Source organism: Leopardus geoffroyi, chromosome C2, assembly GCF_018350155.1.
Source record: "Leopardus geoffroyi isolate Oge1 chromosome C2, O.geoffroyi_Oge1_pat1.0, whole genome shotgun sequence".
Classification (NCBI taxonomy): Eukaryota; Metazoa; Chordata; class Mammalia; order Carnivora; family Felidae; genus Leopardus; species Leopardus geoffroyi.
In genome coordinates, this window is record NC_059333.1 from 130,507,988 (window position 1) to 130,524,673 (window position 16,686).

The 16,686-nt window shown below is 37.1% G+C and overlaps 1 protein-coding gene across 3 annotated transcripts in view; it reads right to left on the reverse strand.

Moving 5' to 3' along the window:
- The window catches only part of DNAJC13 (DnaJ heat shock protein family (Hsp40) member C13), a 125,532-nt gene that overhangs the window by 101,744 nt on the left and 7,102 nt on the right, over positions 1 to 16,686 (reverse strand). For all 3 annotated transcript variants that reach the window (XR_006718734.1, XM_045503630.1, XM_045503629.1), the window contains exon 2: positions 3,869 to 3,949. Coding sequence is in view for 2 of the 3 variants with exons in the window: in XM_045503630.1 (XP_045359586.1) it covers positions 3,869 to 3,936 (68 nt within the window). In the remaining variant the exon portion in view is untranslated. The remainder of the gene's footprint in view (positions 1 to 3,868; positions 3,950 to 16,686) is intronic.

A 16,686-nucleotide genomic window follows, 5' to 3' on the forward strand; every position in this document is an offset into this window, starting at 1 on the left:
TTCAACCAGGTCACGATCTCGCGGTCCGGGAGTTCGAGCCCCGCGTCAGGCTCTGGGCTGATGGCTCAGAGCCTGGAGCCTGTTTCTGATTCTGTGTCTCCCTCTCTCTCTGCCCCTCCCCCGTTCGTGCTCTGTCTCTCTCTGTCCCAAAAATAAATAAACGTTGAAAAAAAAATTTAAAAAAAAAAAAAAAAAAAAAAAAAAAAAGAAAGAAAAATATTTATTCATCTTTACTGCTTACAGCTGCCTTTTTTGTAAAACTGACTAGCTGACTCTAAAATTCATATGGAAATGCAAGAGACCCAGAATAGCCAAATGTTATTAAGTGAAAAAAGTTGGGACCTCAAACTTCCTAGTTTTAAAACTTAATACACGGGGCGCCTGGGTGGCGCAGTCGGTTAAGCGTCCGACTTCAGCCAGGTCACGATCTCGCGGTCTGTGAGTTCGAGCCCCGCGTCGGGCTCTGGGCTGATGGCTCGGAGCCTGGAGCCTGTTTCCGATTCTGTGTCTCCCTCTCTCTCTGCCCCTCCCCCATTCATGCTCTGTCTCTCTCTGTCCCAAAAATAAATAAACGTTGAAAAAAAAAAAAAAAAAAAACTTAATACAAAGCCACGGTAATCAAGACAGTATAGTGTTGGCATAAGGACAAGCATATAGATCAATGAACAAAACTGGCAATTCATAAATAAACCTTTACATCTATGGCCAATTATTTTTGACAAGAGTGCCAAAACAATTCAATGAGGAAAGAATAATCTCTTCAACAAATGATGCTGGGACAACTGGATATCTACATGCAAAAGAATGAAGTTGGATCCCTTTTTCACACTATATACAAAAATTAACCCAAAATCAATGCTATAAAATTCTTAGGATATAGGATATGTCTTTGAGACATGGGTTAAATAATGGCTTCTTAGGACAACAAAAGCACAAACAGCAAAAGAAAAAAGATAAACTGGATCTCATCAAAATCAAAACCCTGTGCTTCAGTGGATGACTATCAAGAAAGTGAAAAGACAACCCACAAAATGAGAGAAAATACCTGCAAATCATGTATCTGATAGCAACTTGTATTCAGAACATATAATGAGCATTTATAACCCAATTAAAATGGGTAAATGATTTGAAAAGACATCTTATGAAAGATATACAAATGGCCAACATGCAAAAAAGGTATTCAATACTTTAGTCATCAGGGAAATGCAAATTAAAACCCTAACAAGAGGGGCGCCTGGGTGGCTCAGCTGGTTGAGCGTCTGAGACTCTTGATTTTGGCTCAGATCATGATCCTAGGGTCAGGGGATCAAGCCCTGTGTCGGGTTCCATGCTAAGCATGGAGCCTGCTTAAGATTTTCTCTTTCCCCCTCCTAGACTCCTCCTATGTGCACATGCATGCATGCACACACGCTTTCCTCTCTGTAAAATAAAAATTAAAAACCTTAAAAAGTAAATTAAAAAAATAAAACCACAACAAGACACCAGTTCTCCATTAGGATTGCTAAAATAAAAAAAAGACAATGACGAATGTCGGTGAGGAAGTGGAGAAACTGGATTCCTTATACACTGATAAAATTGTAAAATGTTTCAGCCACTTTGGAAAAGCTTGGCTGTTCCTCAAAAAGTTAAATACAGAATTACCATATAACTTTATATAACTCCATACAACACCAATTCCACTCCTAGGTATGTACCCAAGAGAACAGGAAGTACACATTCACCCATAAGGTTACACATAAACATTTACAGCAGCATTATCCATAACAGTAAAAAAGTAGAAATAAAACAAATGTCCATCAATTGATGAATGGATAAACAAAATGTGATAAATCCATACAATTGGCACACACACAAAAAAAAGGAATGAACTACTCACACAAGTTACAATATGGATGAAGCTTGAAAACATTATGCTAAGTGAAAAACAAAAGAAAATATTATGCTAAGTGAAAGAAGACCGTCACAAAAGACCACATAATTTACGATGCTATTCATATAACACATGCCAAATAAGCAAATCCTATGACAGAAAGTAGATTAGTGGCTGCCAGATGCGGGAAAGATGGGAAAAGAGGAGCAACTGCTATTACAGAAGATTTCTGGGGAGGTGATGAAAGTGTTCTAAAAATGGTTAGTGGTGACGGTTCACAACTCTATTAAATATACTAAAAACCATGGAGTGGTACACTTTTTTTTTATTAAGTATTTATTTTTGAGAGAGAGAGAGAGAGAATGAGAGAGCACACACGAGAGCACAGAGGGAGGGACAGAGGGAGGGAGGGACAGAGGTTGAGGGAGAGGGAGAGAAGGGGAGAGAGATCCCACAAACCATGAGATCATGACCGGACGCTTAACCGACTGAGCCACCCAGGTAACCCTGAATGGGTACACTTTAAAAAGGTGAATTTTATGTTATGTAAATTATATCTTAATAAAACTGTTATAAAAACAAAGTTTCAAGGTGTCAATGATGGAAGCAAGGAAATGTACTGACAACACATAAACAGTTCTCCAAATTATTACAAAAGAAAAAAAATATCTTAAGTCTTAGTCACAACTTTCCTAGAACATCAAAAAAAGTTTTTTCCAGATGATCACATTTACTGACAAGCAAAGCAAGAAGTATTACAGTAAGTTTGTTCTTTAGAATACATCAGTATGGTATAATTGTATTAAAAATAGAAGTTATATTATGATGACCAGAGCAATCTACCACTTGAGGAAAAAATAAAAATCATCCCAATATACAATTTTTTTAAGGCTAATTCAAAGAATTAAAGAGACTCACACTACCTTGGATATCTCAATTTTCTACCTTTGCTCAATGAAATTAAATGAAGAGAAAATTTCAAGACAGATATTCTACAAGTGTAACCATTATGCTCCCTAATTTAGGAGTTCCTACAATTGAACTACTAAAAGGAAACAAAATTAAACATTCTAATCTTTCAAAATTAGTCAGTTTGCTAATGCAAACCAGAAACACTACAGAATCACATGTTGCACCACTCTAAGTTACTACACTATTACCTAAAAAATGAAAAGTTCAGAAAAAGAACTAAAGGTATTGGCTTTGTGAACATGGCACGTTTTATGAGGCCTGATTTGAAATAACGTGGTCACCTATTCGTCACAGTGTGGGACACTCATTATACTTATTACTACTTAAAAGGGCTAGAGAGGAAACTTTTTTGGTGATGGTCAACAGGTGCCATTCACTGAATACTCAATTTATTTAAGTCATAATTTTAAAACCTTCACACCCTCCATGTCACTTCATTTAATCCTTACAGCAATGTGAGAGGTAGGAATTACCACTCATTTCACAAAAAAGAAACAGAAACATCAACATCTTGGTTTGACCAGGCAAGCTACTAAAAAATGTCACTGCCTCTCTCAAGGAAAAGGTAAGATCAAATCCAATTTTCAAAATTCATTATAGGCCTAAAGAAAGGTTACAAAAAGCACTACTAGCATATTCTCTCTTGACAGTCAAATGGACATGAAAATAGAGCGATCACACACAGGCTACAAACTTGTGAAGTTAATACTCTGCCACTACCATATAATTAACTGACAGCATCTAAGGAGGTAGATAGATGGTCTGTTTTCCTTTTAACTGGTACTTTTAATTCTTACCAATTTCTTCCCAACACAGAAGCAGAAAACCAGATATGTCAAGAGAAAAAAAGAACAATAATGTATTCTAAGTGTAGCATTTGCATTTAAAATATGCACATATATTTTTCAGAAGAGAAGGACTAAATGGCATAACTGAGCTGTGTGGTACTACTCAAGATATTGAAAGTTATGTTTAAAATGATACTTCATAGATGCACAGAAAAATAAAACCAACAGAAATACTTACTTTCCTCTCCATGAATGTTTTGTTGTGTAGAAACATGACAAATCCTTATTTTCCCTAATCATGTTCATTTTGTGCTGAAACCTAGAAGATAAAAATATGGCTGAATTTAGTACGGTTATCCCTCGAGTTTTTCCTGAATCTCACATACCATACTGTCAAAGCCTGCCATATGGTACTAATTTTAAGGCACAACTTATTCTACAAGTCCATAAGGTTTAAAGGGACAGGTACTGGTCTGTTCCCCTCTCTGTCACACACTTTAGCACACCATATTGTGACTGTCTGCTCCCCTCCACTACACTGGGTTTCTTAAAGACAAAAATTGCCCTCAACATCCCAAGAATAGAGAATCTAATAAAAAAGGTTAAAGTAAATGAATCTTTAAATCTCACATTACCAAACAATGCCTTGGCACAATACAAGCACCTAAAAATGTGTGCCAGGTGTCCAATCAATTCCAAAAAGTTTTTGCTGAGCTAAGTGCCAGCCATTCTGCTATCATTGTCACTTTAAAGGAGACCCACTCTAAATACGATTTAAGTTAAAAATAACATTTTCATTAAAGAAGTAATCCATGTCCATAGTAAAAACAAAAACAAAAAAAAAACCTAAAGTGCTCACAAAGTAAATCCTAGCATCCAAAGCTAATCATCCTAGCCTCCCTTCTAATTAGAATAGGGTTTTTTAAACAAAATTGTGATTGTCAATTGTACTGCTTAAGCCTGTTTTCACACAATATTAACCTTCTTCTATGGAATTAAAATTTTTAAAGTCTACGTGCTATTCCATTGTATGAATTTAGTATAACAATGCTACTCAAAGTTTAACTGCAAACATCAAGCCAAGTACAGAAACTGACAGTTAAGGATTTAGAAACTTTTATAGCAATTTGGTGTGTGGACTCCTCTGGCTGAAGAGTTACATAGACCAAACAGTTCAGGACTCTCAAACTTGTGTGATAAACCACACAGTAATAGCTTCCTACCAGCCATATGCACAGGGACCATGTTACATGAAATATTTAAAAATTAGTTTATTGACCATAACCCAGAAGTATATAAAATCCAGACTCTACTTATTTCATGAGAAAATTTAAATTTAGCTAACTGTACAGGATAAGTCGGTAGAATTGTTAACTAATGAAAGGCTGATAAATTTTGAAAATGCTACATAATTTGCTTCATATTGCATAAAAGTTAAAAATGAACATGGTCAGGCACCTCGATGGCTTGGTCAGTTAAGCGTCTGGCTCTTGATTTCGGCTCTGGTCATGATCTCACAGTTTGTGGGTTTGAGCTCCATGTCGGGGCTCTGAGCTGACAGTGGGGAGCCTGTAGGATTCTCCCTCACTCTCTCTCTGCTCCCCTCTGCTTGCTCTCTCAAAATAAATAAATAAACTTTTAAAAAAATGAATATGGTCATTTATTTCATCTTTTGTGACTTGACTATCTCTCCTTACCTTTAATTAGAAACGCATTTTTTTTTTTCAACGTTTATTTATTTTTGGGACAGAGAGAGACAGAGCATGAACGGGGGAGGGGCAGAGAGAGAGGGAGACACAGAATCGGAAACAGGCTCCAGGCTCTGAGCCATCAGCCCAGAGCCCAACGCGGGGCTCGAACTCACAGACCGCGAGATCGTGACCTGGCTGAAGTCGGACGCTTAACCGACTGCGCCACCCAGGCGCCCCTAGAAACGCATTTTTAAAAAAATTAAAAATACTGGATACATACCAAAGTGTCAATGCACACTGAATCATTAGAATCATGGTTCACTTCAACTCCCTTTATATCTTTATACACTGGTCTAATGTTTTTTTTTTTTTTATCAGCAAGTATTATTTTCATAATTTTAACAAAACCGTTTTTATTCAAAAACATTTTTGCAATAGCTTTTAGAGATATAATTCACACACCATAAAATTCACCCTTTTTAAGTGTACAAGTCAGGGGTTTTTAGTATATTCAGAGTTCTACAACCAAGGCTGTTTTTAGAACATTTTTATCACCCCAAAAAGAAACCCTGTTAGCAGTTAGCAGTCACTCCTCATTTCCACTCACTCCCAGCACCTGGCAACCACTAATCTACCTTTTGTCACTATGACTTTGCCTATTTTAAACATCTCATATAAATGTAACCACACAAAATGCAGTCTCTGTGACTGCCTTCTTTCATCTAGCATGACATTTTCAAAGTTCATCCACATTCTGGCATGGATTAGTTTCCTTCTATTGTAGAGATATACCACATTTTGTTTATTCATCAGTTGATGGACAGTTGTGTTGTTTCTACTTTTTGACTATTATGAATCATGCTGCTATGAACATTTGTGTGAACAGTTATTTCTCTTGAGTACATATACCTGCAGGGCAAAAACATTTTAAAAGACACCTCTATTTTGAAACTGCTTTCTTCACTCCTACTACTTGCTTTTGTATTAGCAAACTGGCAAGGTCCTCTACATTCTCTGTAGGACACTCTGCCTCTAGATACCTATATGGCTCACACCTCCTTCCAATCTGTGTGCTAATGTCAGTTTTGTTTTGTTTGCTTTTTTTTTTTTTTTTTTTTTAAGAGAGAGAGGGTGTGCACACCTGCATGCAAGCAGGGCAGGGGCAGAAGGAGAGGAAGGGAGAGACAGAGAGAAAAATCTCAAGTAAGCCCCACACCCAGCACAAGGCTCTATCTCATGACCATGAGGATCATGACTGGAATTGAAATCAAGAGTTGGATGCTCAACTGACTGAGCCACCCAGGTGCCCCAGATGTCAATTCTATAATAAAGCCTACCCTAACCATCCTGTTATAAATTATAATCATTCTCCTCATTTCACACTTTAAATCCTTCTGATTCCTGTTCATTTTTCCTCTATGGCAACTTTAATAGTCTAATATGCAACTTATTAAATGTATTATTTAATCCTGCTACCATATCCAGACAGAAGCGTTTTTGTGTGTTAAGCTCATTATACACACACACACATATATATACACACATACACATGTGTGTGTATATATGTATGTATATATATGTGTGTGTGTATATATATATATATATATACATATATATATATATGTATATATATATATAAAAACCTCAGAGCCTATAAGAGTGCCTGACACAAAACAGGTTCTCATTAAGTATTTGAGTGAATGAATGACATACAGCAACCCCGTGGGAAACTCTGATATCCATTTCAAGTTGATGTTCTAACAAGTACTCCTAAATAAAGTTTTGCCAAACCTGCAAAAGCATCAACTCATACTCTGAGGAATCAGAGAATCACAAGTAACAGCAAGGTTAGGGAAACCTTTACTGTTACCAGAGAGGAAATTACAGTCAACTGACATCTTCCTACTAGTGTGTATGGAGACAGCTAAATATAGTCCTGACAGTTGGTGTGTTTTGTTGTTTTTTTCCTGCATCGTGTATCTGGGATGACACAGCCAACGAAGACTTAGTAAACCAGCAAACATTTCCTCAGCCTTCTAAATCATTTGCAGTAAATGATACTGATGAAAAGAAACTCAGATAGGATCTCTGATAAAGTACCAAAATAGCGAAAAATACAGGTCTAGAGATATTCTCTTTCCCTTATACACTACGACTGAAGACTGGAATAAGGAAATAAAAAAGAAGACAGAAAAGATGATGGCTGATATTAAAGAGTAGAGTTTGGATTCCTAGAGTCAAGTTAAGATATCTGAATGTCAGACTCTGTACCAAGGGCCTACCTTAGGAAAAGTGACAAAAGAAAATGTATTGAAGTGACTGATATCATTAAGGGACTTTAAATTTAAAATGGAAGTGAGAGAAAAATAATAGACTTTAAAATGATAACCCCCAATGCCTGGGTGGCTCAGTTGGTTAAGCATCCAACTTTGGCTCAAGTCATGATCTCATGATTTGTGAATTCGAACCTTGCATCGGGCTCTGTGCTGACAGCTTGGAGCCTGAAGTCTGGAGCCTGCTTCGGATTCTGTGTCTCCCTCACTCTCTGCCCCTCCCCCACTCATTCTTTCTTTCTCTCTCAAAAATAAACACTAAAAAAATTTTAATGAAAGGGGTGCCTAGGTGGCTCAGTAAGTTGAGCATCCAACTTTGGCTGAAGTCATAATCTCATGGCTCACGAGTTTGAGCCTCACGTGGGCCTCTGTGCTGACAGCTTGGGGCCTGGGGCCTAGAGCCTAGAGCCTGCTTTGGATTCTGTGTATGTCTCTCTCTCTGTGCCTCCCCCACTCGTGCTCTGCCTCTCAAAAATAAATAAAAACATAAAAATTTTTAATTTAATAAAAAAAAAAAAATGACAGCCCCCCCCCCCCCCCAAAAAAAAAACTCAGAGCATGACCCAGAAAAAAAAACAAGCAACAAAAAAACCTCAAGAATTATTTCATAAGTATTGCTGACTTGGGGGGGAATATGTAACTCAAACAGATCTTTTAGGAGAGGAATTAAAACAAGTTTACATCAAGAAGGTTTATCTACAACTTTCTGGAGACATATGAACTTGATAGTGATGAAAGTGGTGAGATACCTAAGTAGTCAACTCAATCCAGAGAGTTCTTAGGTTAGGATAGATGAAAGGAAAAAGGGAGAGAAGACCTAACATATTAATATAAAAGTAAACTACTGGAAGATATACAAATGGCCAACAGGTATATGAAAAGATGTTCAATGTCACTATCAGAGAAATGCAACTCAAAAGTATGAGATTTCAACTCACACCTGTTACAATGGCTATTATCAGAACAAACTCCAAAGACAATTTTAGCAAGGATGTAAAGAAACTGAACTTTTATACACTGTTGGTGGAAATGTAAAATGGTGTAGGCAGTATGAAAAATAGTATGGAAGTTTCTAAAAAATTAAAAATAGAACTACCAAAGGATCCATGATTCAAACTTCCAGGTATTTATCCAAAAGAACTGAAATTAAAATTAGCATCTTGAAGAGCCAACACTCCCACGTTCATTGTAGCATTACTTGTAAAAGCCAAGATGTGGAAACAACCTCAAGTCTTTCAACAGGTGAATGGATTAAGAAAATGTGGCATACACAAACAACGGGATATTATTCAGCCTTGAAAAAGAAGGAAATCCTGCAATATATGACATGAGTGAATTCTGGGGGACATTATGCTAAGTGAAGTCAGTCACAGCAGGACAAATACTGCATGACTCCACGCAGTATCATGAGTTATCTAAACTAGTCAAATTCTTAGACACAACCAGGAAATGGAGTGTGGGAGAAATGGGGAGGTGCTAATCAATGGGTATAAAGTTTCAGTTATGCGAGATGATTAAATTCTAGAGATCTGCTGTACAGCATGGTGCCTACAGTTAACAATACAGTACCATACACTTAGAAATCTGTTATGAGGACAGATCTCATGTTAAGTGTTCTTACCACGATAAAATTTAAGAAAATTTTAAACTATTGATCACCTGACCTGACAGAAGAAATACTGATGTAGATAACTATGCTGACAGAAAAATACAATGTAAGATTTTAAAAGTACTCATCTCTCTGGACGTCAGAAGTTCCTATGGCCAAAATCAGCACACCTGACCATTATCTCTAATGTTTTAGGAAGCAATAAGTGATAACTGCTTTAATCCTGAGTAACAACCACCAAAAAAGGCTAGTAAAATGAAGTGCCCTTTATAAAAGATAATTACTCTCTCTAAAAAGCTTGCTTTAGCCATGTTAAGTATATATAGGCAGAGGTATATCTGAGAGGTAAGAGAGGGAGGAGACACTCACCTAAGTAGCCAAGTCAACCCCAGAAATAATGGAATAATTCAATGCTATTTATTACTAGTGTCTGCATAGCCTCATAATGGAAATCAGGATAATGCTTTTCTGAGCCCTCAGTAAAGATTATACTGAAATTGGGGAGGCATGGTGACCCTAATAAAAAGATTTAGAACACGTCCTGAAATTATGCAAAACCTGGGTTTACTGCGTATTCCTTATGCTTTAGTGAGCCAGGCCCTATGCATTTATCTACCTCATTTTGTCCTCTACCATGGTACAGGTAGGATGATCCCCATTTTATTGACAAGAAAACTGAGTTAGAGAATTTATATCACTTCCCCAAGGTCACACAGCTGGTAAATAAGTAGTTAGGCCAGACTTTGGACTCAATCTGCTTAACTCTACACTCCATGTATTTAACCTCAATAATAATACCTTCCCTCAAGTTTAGGAAATCAAAATAAATTCATTCTGACCATGTAATTACAGATTTATCATTTGACAGCACATTCCAGGATTAACTTAGAACGAGTTCCAATTATTATCTTTACACAATTTCAAACAATAAAACAAACTACCATACTCAACACAGGACAAAATAAATAAAAGAAAAAGGAAGGCTCCAAGGCTGAAATACTCTACCATCTAAAAATAAACTTTCAAAAATTTCTGCCTATAGATAAGCTTTAAAAACACTTTTTAAACAAAGGGTTCAAGACGAACATAAGATGACAGAAATCTGCTACCAATATATGATTCCACGATAGTCTTTAAGGAGCTCAAAAATATTCTTTTAACTAACACTGAACTTTTAAAATAGCCAGATTAGGGGCACCTGGGTGGCTCAGCCAGTTGGGCGTCTGACTTCAGCTCAGGTCATGTTCTCATGGTTCTTGGTTTGAGCCCCGTGTTGGGCTCTGTGCTGACAGCTCAGAGCCTGGAGCCTGCTTCGGATTCTGTGTCTCCCTCTCTCTGGCCCTCCCCCACTCACACTCTCTCTCTCTCTCTCTAAAATAAATAAACATTAAAAAAAAATATAGCCAGATTAATGAGATCTGAGGCTAGGACCTACTTTCCAACAGCATAATATTAATCTCCAAATTTTCAAGTCAATCTATTTTATATTCTCCATAAAGCCTCAATCACTTTATGACACAGTCATTTCATCTAATGAAGGCAACTGGTCTGGAAACAGCACTCTTTCAGACCATGAGGATACTTCTAGACACACAGATAACTCACTAGTAGACAATGGCAATACACAAATATCAGGAAAATGCAGAAGAAACAGGATAAGAAATTCTGTATTATGTATCATTCAAAGTGAGACTTGGAACACCTTCAAGAGAACCACTAGAAAATGAGTGAGTGCAAGTCTTGGGGTCTTCCAAGTACAGTGTTCAAGTGATGATTTAATCTGGCAACACAAACTTCAAATACTTCCCTGTAGCACAGATACCAGACCACAATCAACATAACTAATGATTAGCACAAGAAGCTACATTAATATACACACTAGTTTTCTTTTTTAATGTTTAATATTTATTTTTGAGAGAGATAGAGTGTGCACTGTGCACGCACGAGCAGGGGTGGGGCAGAAAGAAAGGGAGACACAGAATCAGAAGCAGGCTCCAGGCTCTGGGCTGCCAGCACAGAGCCTGAGAGGGGACTCGAGCCGACGAACTGCAAGATCATGACCTGAGCCAAAAAGCTGAAGGTTTAACTGACTGACCCACCCAGGCACCCCTGTATACACACTAGTTTTAACACTTAATCTATCACCAAGGTAAGTAAGGGTGGTGAATTTTTAAAATACTACTTATAGCTAAAGACATATTAGTAATAACTGCCATTTACAGGCTGCATAACTTTGAAAAAAGCTTCCTAACTTCTGGGAATCAAGGTTCATCTATGAAAGGGAGAGAAAAACATCGTTAACAAAGAGCTTTGGTGCAGACTAAATTAGATAACTCAAATAAAGGGGAGAATGTGATGGTTGGCTCAGAATAAGCACTCAAAAATATTAACTGCAATCATAATAGTTATTACTGTACTTTAAATAATAAATAGTACTGTACTGTACTAGATATGAAATATTTATCTTTCTAGAATTCTCTTTCAGGCTTCCAGGTCCTGTATCTCTTAAGGTGTTATTAAATTACTTGATCCTAAGTCTTTTCTCTATTAATTTCAATCCTTGTACTATTTAATGTATATTACCAACAAATATCAGTTGGAATTGTTATTTTCAAAAGTACAGTGTTTTACTGCCTTAATCAATTAGTATTCACCTGCCCATTCAAAATTAACTACAGGAACAGGGACACCTGGGTGGCTCAGTCAGTTGAGCACCTAACTCTTTACTTTGGCTCAAGTCATGATCCCAGGGAGATGGGATGGAGCCCTTTGTGGGCCTCAGCACTGAGCCTGGAGCCTGCATAAGATTCTCTCTCTTCTTCTGTCCCTCCCCCATTTGCACATGTGCACACATGCTCTCGTTCTCAAATTTAAAAAAAAAAAAATTGTTTTTTAAGGAATATATATTTCTTAATCTGGATGGAGTATGAGGGTGTCATTTTATTATCCATTGTTATTTTACTCTTCCAATTTATCTTACCGAAAAGAGTTTTTAAAAAAGAAAAAAATATATGACAGGTCCAGATAATCATGATAGATGAATTTTTTTTTTTTTTTTTTTTTTACTTTTTTTAAAAATTTATTTTTGAGAGACAGGGTATGAGCAGGGGAGGGGCAGAGAGAGAGGGAGACACAGATGGGAGGTGGGTGGGCTCGAACCCACCAACCAAAAGATCATGACATAAGCTGAAGTCAACACTTAAGTGAGACATGCACCCCACGATGGATGAAATTTTTAAAAATTACTAAGTCAACTATAACCTAACATTTAGCTTTTCTTTATTGCAACTTTAGTCCTATAAAATACTACCATTTTGCAAGTCAATGATACTTATTACATTATAAATACCCCCTCCTACTTAGGTATTTGGAATTTCACTGGTTAGAAATTTTAGATGAAACCAACATAATATTTTTATTTTCAAACTATTTTTTAAATATTTATTTTTAGGGGCGCCTGGGTGGCGCAGTCGGTTAAGCGTCCGACTTCAGCCAGGTCACGATCTCGCAGTCCGTGAGTTTGAGCCCCGCGTCGGGCTCTGGGCTGATGGCTCAGAGCCTGGAGCCTGTTTCCGATTCTGTGTCTCCCTCTCTCTCTGCCCCTCCCCCGTTCATGCTCTGTCTCTCTCGGTCCCAAAAATAAATAAACGTTGAAAAAAAAATTAAAAAAATATATATATACTTATTTTTAGAGAGAGAGAAAAAAAAAAAGAGAGCGCACACACGTAGGGGAAGGGCAGAGAGGGAGACAAGAGGATCCAAAGCAGGCTCTACACTGACAGCAGAGAGCCTACTGCGAGGCTCGAACTCCCAAACCACGAAATCGTGACCCAAGCCAAAGTCCGACATTTAACCAACTCTTGATTTCAGCTCAGGTCATGATCTCATGGGTTCATGGGTTCGAGTCCCACATCAGATTCCCTACAGAGCCTGTTTAGGATTCTCTGTCCCTCTCTCCTCTACCCCTCCCCTTCCATCCCCCCACCATCACTCAAAATGAATAAAAACTTAAAAAAAAATAAATTTATGTTTGATACTTACAAGTTAACTATGATTTAAGAAACTTTTGGAAAAAAGAACTTCACTCCCTAAAAATAATTTATGCTGCATTTAATATTTACATATTTCTCCATTAATATTTACAGATTCTTTAATAAGCTCTAAAAGTGGTTCTAAAATTATTGCTCACAGGCAAAAACTCATAAGCAACCACAATTCCCATTAATAGTCATGAAAATCTGCAACAATTTTTGTTTATTTACTTTTGAGAGACAGAGCGTGCATGGGAGGGACAGAGAGAGGGCGACAGAAGATCAGAAGTGGACTCTGCTGAGAAGAGAGCCAGATGTAGGCTCAAACTCACAAAAGGTGAGATCATGACCTGAGCCAAAGCCAGATGCTTAACTGACTGAATCACCCAAGCCCCCCATAATCCGCAACATTTCTAATATCAAGTCCCTCAAGCATCAACCAGGTAATAGCAGTAACAGTCACTTATAGGCACATTCTCTAAATAGCAATGAGGTATCCAACTAAGAACATGTAAAAAATTGTTAGATGAGATCTTGGTAGCAGCTGCATCATCAGCACTTGCTACCCTGCCAGTTGCTGAGATGCTACTTAAGTTAGCAAGAATATATTGTTCAGGGGCGCCTGGGTGGCGCAGTCGGTTAAGCGTCCGACTTCAGCCAGGTCACGATCTCGCGGTCCGTGAGTTCGAGCCCCGCGTCGGGCTCTGGGCTGATGGCTCAGAGCCTGGAGCCTGTTTCCGATTCTGTGTCTCCCTCTCTCTCTGCCCCTCCCCCGTTCATGCTCTGCCTCTCTCTGTCCCAAAAATAAATAAACGTTGAAAAAAAAAAAAAAAAGAATATATTGTTCAAACTAATTAATGCTTAATTTCATCTCCTTCATTCCTGCAATAGTGTCCCTCTTCAAATTCTTAAAGACCTACCCTTTTTTTGATGAGAAAACACAAGCTTCCATTTCTTTTGTAACTTAATCACATTGGAAGCATCTCCAATGTTTGCAAGTTGGCTTCGCCTGTTTTCATTCCAAATCTTAATATTACACCGCCAACAGAGCTTTTTTGCAACTTTGCATTTTGTTATTTTAAGAGGTGTTCTTCCAGGGGTTAAAAAGTCAAATTCAGGACAACACGGGCATTTTGGCTAGATTCACCCTATTCATGAGTTCCCTTGCTTCATGCTTTCCAACAACATTTAATGTTCTTCACATTCTCTAATTTATTACTGGCAGCAAAAACTGGCAATCCATTTAAGATAATTTATGAATAAAATAAGATCATTCAGAAGAGACAATTGTGACACAAAACCACAGGATCTGAGAGTCTACACTGAGCAGGAGCCTACATCAAATTGATACTAAGAACAAAGAGCAGGTTAAACCGCCTGGATACCACAGCACCCAAGCAGACAGATTACAGCCAAGCTAGAAGCAAAAGAATTTGCACACATAGCAAAATTAAACGTTATGTGCAAGTCTTAAGTAAAAACAGAGCCTTCACTTAGCCAGACATGTATGAGTATAGTCAGAAAAATAGTTGTGCCTTGACTTCATATGGAGTTACATCCTGATAAGCCCATAATCTGCTGAAAATGCATTTAATACAGCTAATTTACCGAAAATCATAGCTTAGCCTAGCCTACCTTACATGTACTCAGAACACTTGTATTAGCCTACAGTTGGGCAAAATCATCTAATACAAAACCTATTTTATATTAAGTGTTGAATATCTCAATGTAATTTATTGAATACCATACTGAAAGTGAAGAACAGAATGGTTGTAAGCGTATCAGTTGTTCACCCTGTGACTGTGTGGCTGACTGGGAGCTGTGGCTCACTGCCACTGCCCAGCATCATGAGACTATGCTACCACATAGTGCTAACCTGAAGAAAGTACCAAAATTCAAAGTATGATTTCAAATGAAGGTATACCACTTTCACGCCATCATAAAGTTGAAAAATTTTAGGTCAAACTATTGTTAAGTTGGGGATTCTTATTGATACACTAGTGAATAAATTAAGGAAATGGCTTTAATAAAGGCTATCTGCCTTTAAAGCACACATTTTGCATGACCAACAGAGTAATTTTTACGCAATTACAACTTGGGAGAGAGCTGGTAAGATACTAATTTTTCCACTTCGAGTCTGTAAAATGAAGAATTAACTCTGCTTTCAAGTAATGAATTAAAAACACGAGTTTGTTTGAAATGCATTAAAAAATAAGATGGATTGAAATATGATAAAGTACAGTAATGTTAATGTGAAAATCTTGGGAGACGAGTATATGAATATGTAAAGTTCTTTCAACTTGGCTATAGATGAAAAATTTATTTGGGGGGGGGAACTGCATTTACCTTTATTTTCTGACCAAATTCTCCTATAAGAGAAATATTTTTCTGCTACATTGTAACACTACACCAGAAAATATGGTATATAGTCACATGATAGGAACTAATTTATCAACTTAATATTTCCTCATACAGCTATATCCTATTAAAAATGCAGGGGGAAGGAGAACCACTGCTAAGGCAAAAGCTAATAATCTTGAGTAATAACCAAAAAGAGAACCCCTTAATACTAGCTTCTTAAAGGCCTAGTTTTATTTGTAACTGAATTCAAAATATGAGTGGCTAGTTCAGTTTCAAAAAAAGGTAAAAATGTTTAACATTCCAATTTTAGTAGATGTGCTGCCAAAGCAAGCACAAAATATAGTTAACAGAACATTAATTTTTACCCAGATTAAAAAGCTACAACTAGATTGTCTTAGAATGTTCTGTGTATGGGGGAAAACAGATATGAACTTGAATCTTTAATTTTCAGCTTCATGTTTTAATATAGAACACAAGTATAGGTAAAAGCATTTCCTTGTAAATAAACAACAAAGCAGTAAATGTAACTTATATAATACCTACTGTATAGGGATCTTTATTAAACAGATCACAAAATAAGGTTTGAATACATCCTACCTCAGCTTTCTAAACTTGAAGAACCCACTAACTCCAGAGATAAATGTGGTTAGCAAAGAAAGCCAGTGGTATTATCAAATTTCAGCTGACCAACAGATCTCCAATAATTGCCCCAAAGTTACAATACTGAAACCTCTGCACTGATGTATCACAATGAGCTTTTAAATACTTCCAAAATAATCTAAGATCCACCTTCCCATTTTTAAAAAAAACCCATTCCTTTCCAATTAGAAACCAGACATATATTCATGAAAAGGGCAAGGGAAACTCAAAAGCAAACACTAAATCTAAAAGAACACTTTTAATATTATCTTAATCAGGGGAAGGGCAAGCATAAATATCACAGCAGTTAATTTTGTTGGCCTTTCCTATTCAATATAAATCAAACATTGAAAAAAATTGCTGTCTATATTTTAATCACATGTATGCTGATT